Source organism: Moschus berezovskii, chromosome 15, assembly GCF_049115385.1.
Source record: "Moschus berezovskii isolate FMDL1 chromosome 15, NW_MosBer_1.0, whole genome shotgun sequence".
Classification (NCBI taxonomy): Eukaryota; Metazoa; Chordata; class Mammalia; order Artiodactyla; family Moschidae; genus Moschus; species Moschus berezovskii.
Window position 1 is genome coordinate 68,469,900 of NC_142474.1, and position 12,624 is coordinate 68,482,523.

The following is a 12,624-nucleotide window of genomic DNA, read 5'->3' on the forward strand; positions in this document are numbered from 1 at the left end:
TCTTTACTTCCAGTAAGTCACTGGAATCTCAAATCTTCATGTCCAAGGCCAAAATTTCAATTTTCCTCCCTAAACTGGTTCCTCTTTCTTCCTCATTCTTAGAAAACTGCCTCACCTCCACCCAGCAGCCCCACGACCTCCTCCTCCCTCAGGCCCTACAGCCATCAGGGCTCCCCCTGGCTGGACCCCCATCTTTGCCCCTCAGGGCCTCACAATGCCCCCTCCCCAACACAGTGCCCTGTGACGGAGGCCACCCTGACCACCAGAGTCCTCATCCCCTAACCGACTGCTCCGCTGCCCACACAGATGCCAGAATAACACTGCAAAGCTCTAAATTAAATGACATCTCTCCTTTGCTTAAACCTCCCGACGGCCTCCGGCCTCACCTGAGAATGAAATCCCAGTGTCTCACCTGCACAAGGCCCTGCCTGCTCTTCCTGCACCCACAGTGGTCTCTGAGGTGCTACAAGTCATCAAACCCTGCTTCTTTATTTGTGTCTACCCAGGTGTCCTATATCCTATTAGGTCTCAGAAGGCAGGACATCCAGGATGTACACACGGCACCTAACACTGTCCTGGACCCAATAAACATCTGCCAGATGACTGGGTCACTGTCTCAGCATCCTGACTTTATTGTTCCACCTCTGTTAGTTTTTGTATCTAGATGTATTTAGAAGTGTCATTTTATTTTGGTTTTCTCTGGTTAAAAAAAAAAAAAAGACACATTTTAATACTTTCTCTCTTCAGGTAACTAATGCCAGACTCACTGCCCAGTCTCATAACATGGGGCATTTAATTGCTGCTTCAACTGCTTTTTTGTTGAGGCATGCATATGTGTGCATACTCAGTTATGTCTGACTCTTTGCAACCCATGGACTGCAGCCCAGGTGGAACTAGTTGTTAAAAACAAAAACAAAAAACCCACCTCCCAATGCAAGAGATGTAAGAGATGTGGGTTTGATTCTTGGGTCGGGAAGATCCCCTGAAGAAGGAAATGGTAACCCACTCCATTTTTCTTCCCTGGAAAACCCCATGGAGAGAGGAGCCTTGTGGGCTACAGTCCATAGGGTCACAAAGAGTTGGACATGACTTAAGTGACTTTAGCAACACACTGGACTATAGCCCACTGGTTCCTCTGTCCATGGAATTTTCCAGGCAAGAATACTGGAGTGGGTTGCCATTTCCTATGCCAGAGAATCTTCCCGACCCAGGGATGGAACCCATGTCTCTTGTGTCTCCTGCATTGGCAGGCAGATTCTTTACTACTGAGCCGTATTGCCATTCCCAAACTCCTTCTTAATGGTATACATAATAGATTTGTACTGCCTATAGAGGCTGAGCTTATCACTATTTTCTTAGCACACTTACTGAAACTGTTTTCTATGAGCCAAGACAGCACATGAATAAAACAGTTAAATAGGAATTTTGTCTTTAAAATGTGTAAAGATGGCTAAGTCACCTCTCAACATCAGCCTAGTTAAAACAAACAAGAAATTGAATTAAATCTTTCAAAGACAGTTATTTCTTCATTTAATTTCTGTGTTTGTATCTTTTTAATTCCCCTGCACACAAATGTGTGAAATGTATCAGTACCTACTTATGTTTAAGAGACAATTAGGGGGAAATTTTTACCATTAAAATTGTCCTGATTAAAACATCTACAAAAAACATTTGGCTAAAAATTCTTAGAAGGTATCATTAAACTAGAGGTTCCTTTGTGGTACTGATTCTGCTACAATTCTGGGCAGGTCTTAATTCTGAGCAGTTTTCTGCTAAAAAAAAAAGAAAGGGAAGGAAGAAAGAGGAAAGGGAAGGAGGGAAAAAGGAAAAGAAACTGGACTGAATGATTTCTGAAGTAACCCTTCCCACTCAAAATTTTCTTGGTTCTGTTAAGAACTTGCCTTTAATCTACAGAGGTCTGCAAAGTAGAATGGTAATAACAGCTACTGTTTCTTACAAACCCCTTAAGCATACAACATGCTACATGAAAATCTTTACATGGGTCAGTTCAATTAATGGAGTTTATGATTATTATCCTCCCAATTTACAGGTAAGAAAACAAACTTAAGCTGGAAAATTCAGTCACACACACAAGCTTTGTTTACTTTTTAACAAACATGATCCTCAACTGCCAGAAAGAGAAAGGGCTGAGTAGACAGGAAGGATTTATGAACTCAAAAAATGCAAATCACAATGACATTGCCTTAAACAGATCTCTTGGCAAAGTCTGCAATTTAGAAGGCCTGCGCTACGTGTCACTGCCTGTAGGACAAAGTAAACATGTTTATCCCAACCTGCCAGAATCAACAGCTGTAACGTTTTTTCTTCCAAAGGTAGGATTTCAATACCAGACTAAGGAATCACACGGGTATTTATTCTCTATTCAAGTGCAAACCTGAGGTACCTCAAAGAAAGAACAGATAATGCCAATAGAATAAAAAGATAATTAGAAACTAACATTTAGGCAGGCATCAATGACATCTGAATTTACAATATTTCCTGAATGTTATCCTATATGTAATATTAACATCAGGATAGTTGACTAAAATTAAATACACCACGGAAACTGTACAAAATCACATTTAAAAAAATTTTATGCTCTCCCATCGCGTGACAAGCCTTCAAGATGGTGCCGAAGAAAGACAAGAAGCCTAAGAAGTCAACCTGGAAGTTTAATTTGGATCTTACTCATCCAGTGGAAGATGGAATTTTTGATTCTGGAAATTTTGAACAGTTTCTGTGGGAGAAGGTTAAAGTGAATGGAAAAACTGGAAATCTTGGGAATGTCATTCACATTGAATGCTTCAAGAATAAAATCATAGCCATTTCCGAGAAACAGTTCTCTAAAAGGTATTTGAAGTACCTTACCAAGAAATACTTTAAGGACAATCTTCGTGATTGGCTTTGTGTGGCTGCATCTGACAAGGAGACTTATGAGCTTCATTACTTCCAGATTAGTCAAGATGAAGATGAATCTGAGTCTGAGGATTAGATGATGCTATCCTTCATAGGGCTTTGTTTGCTAATAAAACAAATTAAGCATACAAAAGAAAGAAATATTTTGAAATGGACCTTGAGCTTTTCAGTGAATAAAAAACATTACTCTGTATGTTAAACATTCATCTTTTACTTAAGTGTATGCTGTTTATATGGTGCTGGCTTTCCTTTAATACTTTTTTATATTTTTATTGGAGTGTAGTTGATTTACAATGTTGTATTAGTTTCATGTATATAGCAAAGTGAATGAGTTATACATATATATCCACTTGTTCTTTTGTCATATAGACCATTACAGAGTATTGAGTAGAGTTCCCTGTACTATACAGCAGTTTTTTAGTTATATGTTTTTTGTATGCTAAGTCGCTTCAGTTTTGTCCAACTCTTTGCAAACCTATGGAGTGTAGCTCACCAGTCTCCTCTGTCCATGGCTCTCCAGGAAAGAATACTGGAGTGGGTTGTCATTTCCTACTCATCTGTTTTATGTATAGTAGTGTGTATATGCCAGTGTCAATCTCCTAATGTATCCTTCTCCCCCGTATCCCCTGGTAATCAAGTTTTCTGCATCTGACTTCCGCTTTGTAAACAAGCTTTTGTCCACCCCCGCCAAATATTTTGTATAAGCAATATTTAAATAGCTTACAGCTAGTGGGATTTCGGAGAAGGCAATGGCAACCCACTCCAGTACCCTTGCCTGGAGAATCCCATGGATGGAGGAGCCTGGTAGGCTGCAGTCCATGGGGTCGCGAAGAGTCAGATACGACTGAGCGACTTCACTTTCACTTTTCACTTTCATGCATTGGAGAAGGAAATGGCAACCCACTCCAGTGTTCTTGCCTGGAGAACCCCAGGGACCGGGGAGCCTGGTGGGCTGCCGTCTATGAGGTCGCACAGAGTCGGACATGACTGAAGTGACTTAGCAGCAGCAGTGGAATTTCAGGATTTCTCTAATGTACTGGTTTTACAGATGTCCTCAAGTTAAAACTATATAGCAAAAACACAATTTTGGGTGTAACTATATAATAAAATATTTAGGTTTGATCAACAAAAAAATAGAAAATAAAATAAATAAAAAATTTTATTTTTCAATTTTTTGGCCACCCAAGTGGCATGTGTGATTTTAGTTCCCTGACCAGGGATTGAACCCAAGCCCCCTGCACTGACAGCATGGAATCTTAACCACTGGACTGCCAGGGAAGCACCCACAAATCACACTTTTACACAGAAAATTATATCTTCAATCATATCCTCAGGAAAATTAAAGTAAAAATTTAATAAGTTTTACACTGAGAATTGTACCTTTTATAAACTATTTGCTAAATTTTGCTTGAGTCTTTTTTCTTATATATAGTTTGAACTTTTTCAATTGGTATCAGATACATTTCCTTTTTTGTAGTTGTCAGGTGCGATCTTGGCAAAGCCAGCTTCAGAGCTCAGCTGAAATCAACTCACAGGGATAAATCCCTCAATTGTGAGTTAACAGATGCCGATGAGCAGTTTAAAAAACAAAAATATTTTTGAAGCACTTATACCTCAGTTGGCCTCAGGAATGGCATTTGACAGACTTGATCTTTGTACTTAAAATACTAACATCAAATGGTTTTAACAGAGAAACCACACAGCAAGCTAGAGTTTGAGATAACCTAACCATCATGACAGGTAAGACAGGTAACCTGTCTTAACTACACAGAAAGTGGTTTTGCCCCATTTCTTTCTATGGGAGCATTCACACACTCTGATGCTGAGAAATACACCTCCAACTAATTAAATATTCTTTGATACATTAGATAATTACCGCGGGAAGTGGAACATCTCTTTCCTTAAATTGCTCCATGCCACAAAGTAACATATAAAGAGCATTTAGTAAGTGCCAAGTAAATCCGATGTCACTGATAAACCATCATCAGTCCAGACACTGAAGAATCACTACAAAATTGGCTTCCTAAAAAAGTGAATCTAAAATACCTCCCCCAAAATTCCAGTAATTGTTTAAAAGGCCAAATTATAAATAAATCTGTGATAGTTTTACTAATAAGGTGGCTGTACTGTACTAAAATTTTCGTGGCTGACAGTTTGAGAAGTCTGTATTTTAACTGTACCCAAACCAAAGCTTAACTGATAGAAAAACTACATGAAAATCCTCAAAGCAGGAAAAACATTTTCTATAGTGATGTGTTTCCGAAACACTAGCCCGCGTGCCTGCCGCAGAGGCCAAACACCACCAAAACGTCAGAGTTTGGAGCAGAGAAAGGTTTACTGAAGGGCTGCGCAGGGAGACGGGTGGCTCAACCCAGAACTCCAAACTCCCTAAGAACTCTCAGCAAAGCTTTTTCTAGGAAAGGGGAGAGAGGGGCGGGTGAGCCGTTGCCAATGTCTTGGTAGAAGATCCTCTTTTTAAAAAATTAATTGCCTGTGCCAGGTCTTAGTTGTGGCATGTGGCATCTAGTTCCCTGACCAGGGATCAAACTCCAGACCCCTGCACTGGGAGCTCAGAGTCTCAGCCACTGGACCACGGTCACACTCAGGGAACAATGCTCCTGTAAACCTCCACCAAACAAATGCTATTCTCGGTTCTGACAAGGACATGGTCCCCAGGCACAATGGTCACCCTCCGAGATCCAGTCCTGGCTGAAAGGAGATCTCAGCTGGCGGCTCCCTCGGGGCCAGGTCTCCAGATCCTGTCCAACCATCATTCCTGAGGGGGCCGGCCGCCCAGGGCCCAACCAGCCCTCAGACCACCCTGCAGCAGGGGAAGTAGAGTAGGTTCCTCAGACGGTGACCCGGACAGACGGCTGCTGCCATGAGGCCGCAGAGGCAGGGATGGGGGAGAGGGTCACTGCTGCCAAAAGGCCTGGGCCCAGCCAGTGAGCAGCCTTGGTGAGGGCTCCGGAACCTGCAGGACACGGCCCGGCCTGTTCCCTGGCCATCAGCTCACCTGCTGGCTGGAGGCCAGGTGAGCTGGAGAGCTCCAAGGAAGAAGGCCAGGACTCATCTCTTACCCACTCCACCTGATGATCAACCACTCTGCCAATCATTAGCTGAGCTGGCCCCCTGACAGTCGCTCACTGCCAGTTGCTCAGTTGGGGGAGGGGCCTACTGCAGCATGGACCAATGGCTGCGCAGGACCACTGACGTTGCTCGCTGACAACTGCTCTCTTGGGGGAGGGGTCAACTAACCGGTTGGTTGTGGCACCAACCAATGGCTGACCGACCATAAATGGTCTTATAGAACCTGCTGCCTGGTAACAGGGTGGGAGCTCCTTACCTTCTGCAGCAATGGCCATGTACTAAGGGTTGCACACGGTTGTGTTACATTACATAGGGTTCTATTTTTTTCAGTGGAAAAGTAATGATTAAGAAGGAGCTGGATAACAAAGATAAACCTCCCCAGCTACGGTGACAGGTGTTAAAAAAAAATAGCCACAAGAAACAGAGATACCTCTAAATAGACTGAGTCAAAGAACGAGGTATTTCATAGAAAGTATTTTATCAGAACAGGTAGGTTCCTGTTTAAGATCTATTTATTATGCTATTTTTACAAGTAGCAAAGTCCCTCCATTTACCTCAGCTTTATACATGAATATAAAAAGCTACTGACGTCCACGCCCCCCACCCCCCCGACTGGGTTAACAGGAACTTGTGGACTCTTCCTGGCCTTCAGCAGCAGCTGTGGTTTCCTCTGTGACTTGGCCTGGAGCTCGAGCACGCAGATCAGTCATCCTCTTGCTGATTCCTTTTCTGTCACAGGAAACCAAGATACATTACAACAGCACATTTTAATTTGTTCAGCCAAGATTGCTTTTTCTGTCAGCAAGTATAATTTCCTAGAGGCTGCTGGCAAAAGATGTGGCTGAAAATTATCAATGGAAAAATATGCCTTAAGTAGTTCATTAAAGTAGTTTATAATTTTGGCTCCTGGGCACATTATCCTCGAGACATTTCAACATTTTCTCCTTTTTCTTCTTTATGCACAAATACTCATACACAGAAACATAAATACTCACATTCACCCCAGAGTACCCACGGCAGAGATCTGATGTGCTCTCAGGCCAGTTGACCCTTAAACAACAAGGGTCTGAACTACACAGGCCATTTTCATGCAGATTTTTTTCAGTGCTAAATACTATGGTACTGAGGACCACTGCTGGTTAAATCCACAGATAAAGAACCATGAATGTGAAGTGCTCACTATAAATTATACAAGGGTTTTTCCCTGGCTGTTTGAGGGTCAATTATGTATACTTTCCTCAAGATTACAAGTGTTAGGAAAATTACTCAAAAGCATATATTGTGCTGTGTGCTGTGCTAGGTCACTTCAACTGTGTCCAACTCTTTGCCACCCTATGGACCATTGCCCGCCAGGCTACTCTGTCCATAGGATTCTCCAGGCAAGAATACAAGGGGTTGCTATGCCCTTCTCCAGGAGACCTTTTCCACCCAGCGATCGAACTGGCATCTCTTGAGGCTCCTGCATTGGCAGGTGGGTTCTTTATCACTAGCGCCACCTGGGAAGCCCCAGGAGCATGTACTCAAAAGCATACACATATAAAAGTATTTTCAATCATTTTTATCAATAAATTATTTCTTCAGTGTACTTGATGTATATCATTATGAAATGCCCTCACTCAGTAATTCTGCCCCTTTAATTCCCAATCATCATATAGAAGTCTACGTGGAATATGACTAAAATGAAATATTAAAGAATCCGTTTGAAAGTGGAGGTGGCCAGCATACTAAATTCACATAAACGTTACCAGTTTAAGAAAATCGATGAGTTTGTGAGCATCTTCGCCCGTCGACAGGTCCACAAAGTCCTTGGGCAGCCGGTAGCTCAGGTAGGGACTTGGCTGGACTGTGACCTCACTGTTGGTACAACGGAAGGCCGGAGCATCCTTCATGAAGATAAAAAAGGAGGAGCAGAAGTTGGTGAGAAAGTTTTTTTTAAAAAGTCAATTCTTCAAACTGAAAAAGATCCTGGTATACAATTTTCAACTCCTGCTCTGTACTAGGGAGGAAAGAAAATCAGATTCCTAAGTGAAAGAAAGCACCAAGGTTTTTTTAAAAAAATTTCATGTTCACAAGAAAATACACATCTAAGGTATCTGAAGACAAGAGACCTTGGGGGGCGGGGCTAGGTGGTCCCTGAGTGGTGGCTGCATAGCTGCTGTAGCTATGAAGGCCTAGGGGTGGGGGGTGGGGGTCTCTCCAGGCTTTAGGCTGCCTCAGGCAGTCCCACACAGGCCAGCATGCTTTATAAACTCCGTCACTTTCCACAGGTGCACTGTAGGAAATCACTGCCTTAAGAGAATAAAGCTAACAGTGAGGGAACCCCTAACACTGTTGAACTTCTCTCAGGTCACTTCATGTACTCACTCACAGATTTCTCTCAGCACCAATGTAAAACTGTAAATTCAAGGGTCGTATTTAACAAGTCTTCATATTCTTTATTGCACGTGCTTAGAGTCTTGCATGGAATGTTCACATATCGCCTGGTGCCAAAAAGGGTTTCAGAGTCACAGGCTATAGGTTTGGGCTTCATGGGTGACAGATACTGAGGTGAGGGATGGATGGTATCCAGAAGGTGGAGACACGCTGGGAACCTGGCTGAAACAGGACAGTGAAGCCCTAGAAAGCAGGCCATACCTTATGACAGACAGCCCAGCCATGGTTCAGACAGTAAAGAATCTGCCTGCATGCAGGAGACTCATCCTGATCCCTAGGTCAGGAAGATCCCCCAGAGAAGAGAATGGCAACCCACTCCAGTATTCTTGCCTGGAGAATTCCATGGACAGAGGAGTCTGGTGGGCCACAGTTGATGGGGTCAAAAGAGATGGACATGACTAAGCGATTAATACACACACACGCATGAAATAGCTACAGTCTGCTGGACATCATCCTGGGGAAGGGAGAAAAATGGGAAAACAAGAGGGTAGGCAGTCACTGAGCAAGCAAATAAACAAATAAGATCATCCCACAGAGTAAAAAGTTACAAAAACAGGACAGCAAGGAGCTATGATAAAATAAGAACCATGTAGATTCCTCTTGGGGGTGGGTTGGGTGGGTGGGACCTTGCTTAAGGAGGGGCCATCTGGACTGAGAACTGAAAAGTATGATGAAAGCGGCCTCATGAGGTCTGGGAGCAAACTCAGCTTTGGACACAGTGGAAACAACCAGTGCAAAGACCTGAAGGCCAGGCAGGGCTCTGCAGCTTTGAGGAATGGAAGGAAGGCAGGTCTCTGTGCACTGGAGGACAGGCAGCAGGAAGGCTGCTGAGACAGGCAGGAGCCAGTACCTGTTGCTCTTTTGTCATCCCTAACCTCCAGCATAAGATTGTTTACATTAAGAAGAAAGGAAGGAGGGAAGGAAGGAAAAAAGGGAAGGAAGGAAGGCTGAATGGATAAATGAATGAATTCGGATAATACAGTGAATCTTATACAACTGTTTCTATCCAATAACTCTGTTCCTCATATTTAAAAATAACCTTGTGCCAAATAATTTGCATTCTTCTTCCCTGATACTCAGATTTTAACAGCCCACAACTCTTAAGATGCCAGCAGGGATTAGATCCCTTCATTCATTAATTCAACAAACCTTAGTTGTACCTGGCACTGTAACCTGACAGCAGGAGAGGGAGGGGTGGGATCCCACTTCTGAAATAATGGGAGACTGTACATTTGAATCGGAGAAGGCAATGGCAAGCCGCTCCAGTACCATTGCCTAGAAAATCCCATGGATGGAGGAGCCTGGTAGGCTGCAGTCCGTGGGGTCGCTAAGGGTCGGACACGACTGAGCGACTTCACTTTCACTTTTCACTTTCACACATTGGAGAAGGAAATGGCAACCCACTCCAGTGTTCTTGCCTGGAGAATCCCAGGGATGGGGGAGCCTGGTGGGCTTCCGTCTATGGGGTCACACAGAGTCGGACACGACTGAAGTGACTTAGCAGCAGCAGCAGTACATTTGAATATACACAAAAAATGCCCAGGAAACCTTAATGGTGCTAAGGGCAGCCATTTCTAGGTGGCAGGATTTCAAGTGTTACTTTTTTCTAATTCTCTCTCTTTGAGAGATCATTTTTAAATGATCATATGAAAATAAAACTATTCTGCCGAAGACAGAAAACACCCATGAGAATACGCAATGAAGAACCCAGCAGACAAGGACTACAGATGCGATGCACTCTCATTTACTTTAAAAAGGCTCATGTTTACGTGTGCAAGCAGGTTATGCACCAAGATATAACAGCGGTTCTCAAGGAGGTAGGATCATGGGTGATTTTAGGATTTCCTTTAAAAGTGGGCACGTATCACTTTTATAGGCTGAAAAGAGCAATACACAATTGTCTAAAGGAGGAGTGGCCATGAACATGAGGAGAAAGGAGAGAGCGGTGGAGACGGACCTGAGGGAGGCCTTGCTACTAAGACTGAAGGCGTCAAAACATGGTGAACTACTTTGAGAGAAAGAAAGAGATTGGAGAAAGGAAAGAAGGCAATGGCAGCCCCGGGAATCTGGTGAGACGCAGGGCAGAGACAGGACTTGGAGGAAGGAGGCAGTGAGTCTGTAGGTTTGATGACAGTTAAAGGGAGCAAATTCTCAGCGATGATTCTCTCTTCCCGTGAGGGGAGCTGTGAAGGTACCCGCTGAGGAAGACAAGAGTGATGGACAGAAGCTCCCAGGAGCATGGAGGGCATGGAATGGCCACTGTGGCCAGTGGAAGGGGACACTGGAGGGACGGCAGAGCCTGTGGTCAAAGCCCTGGGGAAGCCAGGGGCCCTGATTGGACAAGACCCTGTCTGCACAGCTGGGCAACATCCCTCGGTCCACGTGCAGCAGCCCAGGGCTGGACCAGAATAAACAGACGTGTGACCTGACCTACAGCCAGGACTCTCTTCAGGTGGGCAGGACACAGGAGCCAAGAAAAAGAAAAGTAACTAGAAAAGAACCTATCGGACTATCACTTCCTTAGATGAAGTGTCAGTCAGTCAGTTCAGTCGCTCAGTCATGTCCAACTCTTCGTGACCCCATGGACTGCAGCACGCCAGGTTTCTCTGTCCATCACCAACTTCCAGAGCCTGCTCAACTCATGTTCATCGAGCTGGTGATGCCATCCAACCATCCCATCCTCTGTCGTCCCCTTCTCCTCCCGCCTTCAATCTTTTTCAGCATCAGGGTCTATTCCAATGAGTCAGTTCTTGCATCAGGTGGCCAAGTACTGGAGCTTCAGCTTCAGCATCAGTCCTTCCAATGAACACCCAGGATTGATTTCCTTTAGGATGGACTGGTTAGATCTCCTTGCAGTCCAAGGGACTCTCAAGAGTCTTCTCCAACACCACAGTTCAAAAGCATCAATTCTTCAGTGCTCAGCTTTCTTTATAGTCCAACCCTCACATCCAGACACTACTAGAAAAACCACAGCTTTGACTAGATAGACCTTTGTCAGCAAAGTAATGTCTCTGCTTTTTAATACACTGTCTAGGTTGCTCATAGCTTTTCTTCCAAGGAGCAAGCGTCTTTTAATTTCATGGCTACAGTCACCATCTGCAGTGATTCTGGAGCCCCAAAAAATAAAGTCTAGCACTGTTTCCATTGTTTCCCCATCTATTTGCTATGAACTGATTCTAAAGGAGATCAATCCTGGGTGTTCATTGGAAGAACTGATAATAAAGCTGAAACTCCAATACTTTGGCCACCTCATGCGACGAGTTGACTCACTGGAAAAGACTCTGATGCTGGGAAGGATTGGGGGTGGGAGGAGAAGGGGACGACAGAGAATGAGATGGCTGGATGGCATCACCGACTCGATGGACATGAGTTTGAGTGAACTCCGGGAGTTGGTGATGGACAGGGAGGCCTGGCGTACTGTGGTTCATGGGGTCGCAAAGAGTCGGACACGACTGAGTGACTGAACTGAACTGAACTGATAGGACCAGATGCCATGATCTTAGTTTTTTTAATGTTAAGTTTTAAGCCAGTGTTTTCATGCTCTCCTTTCACTTTCATCAAAAGGCTAAATCTTTAGTTCTTCTTTGCTTTCTGCCACAGAGGTGGTATCATCTGCATATCTGAGGTTACTGATATTTCTCCCAGCAATCTTGATTTCACCTTGTGCTTCATCCAGCCGTGCATTTCACATGATGTACTCTGCATATAAGATAAATAAGTAGGGTGACAATACATAGACTTGACGTATTCCTTTCCCAATTTGGAACCAGTCTGTTGTTCCATGTCTGGGTCTAACTGTTGCTTCTTGACTTGCATACAGATTTCTCCGGAGACAGGTCAGGTGGTCTGGTATTCCCATCTCTTGAAGAATTTTCCACAGTTTGTTATGATCCACACAGTCAAAGGCTTTGGCATAGTCAATAAAGCAGATGTTTTTCTGGAATTCTCTTGCTTTTTCAATGATCCAGTGGATGTTGTCAATTTGGTCTCTGGTTCCTCTGCCTTTTCTAAATCCAGTTTGAACATCTGGAAGTTCACAGTTCACTTAACCGTTGAAGCCTGGTTTGGAGAATTTTGAGCATTACTTTGTTAGTGTGTGAGATGAGTGCAACTGTGCGGTAGTTTGAACATTCTTTGGCATTGCCTTTGGAATTGGAATGAAAACTGACCTTTTTCAGTCCTGTG

General features: G+C 43.8%; 1 protein-coding gene and 1 pseudogene across 2 annotated transcripts in view; one reads left to right on the plus strand and one right to left on the minus strand.

The window, feature by feature from the left end:
• Positions 1-2,613: 2,613 nt before the first annotated feature.
• Positions 2,614-3,018, plus strand: LOC129555248 (ribosomal protein eL22-like pseudogene; annotated as a pseudogene).
• Positions 3,019-6,479: 3,461 nt separating this feature from the next.
• The window catches only part of CDC123 (cell division cycle 123), a 45,172-nt gene continuing 39,027 nt past the window's right edge, over positions 6,480-12,624 (minus strand). Inside the window, exons 11-12 of one of the 2 annotated variants that reach the window (XM_055427650.2) lie at positions 7,752-7,889; positions 6,480-6,735 (exon numbers count right to left, since the gene is read on the minus strand). In XM_055427650.2, the coding sequence (XP_055283625.1) occupies positions 6,709-6,735; positions 7,752-7,889 (165 nt within the window). In that variant the 3' untranslated portion in view covers positions 6,480-6,708. The remainder of the gene's footprint in view (positions 6,736-7,751; positions 7,890-12,624) is intronic. The other variant, XM_055427639.2, reaches the window with a different exon arrangement.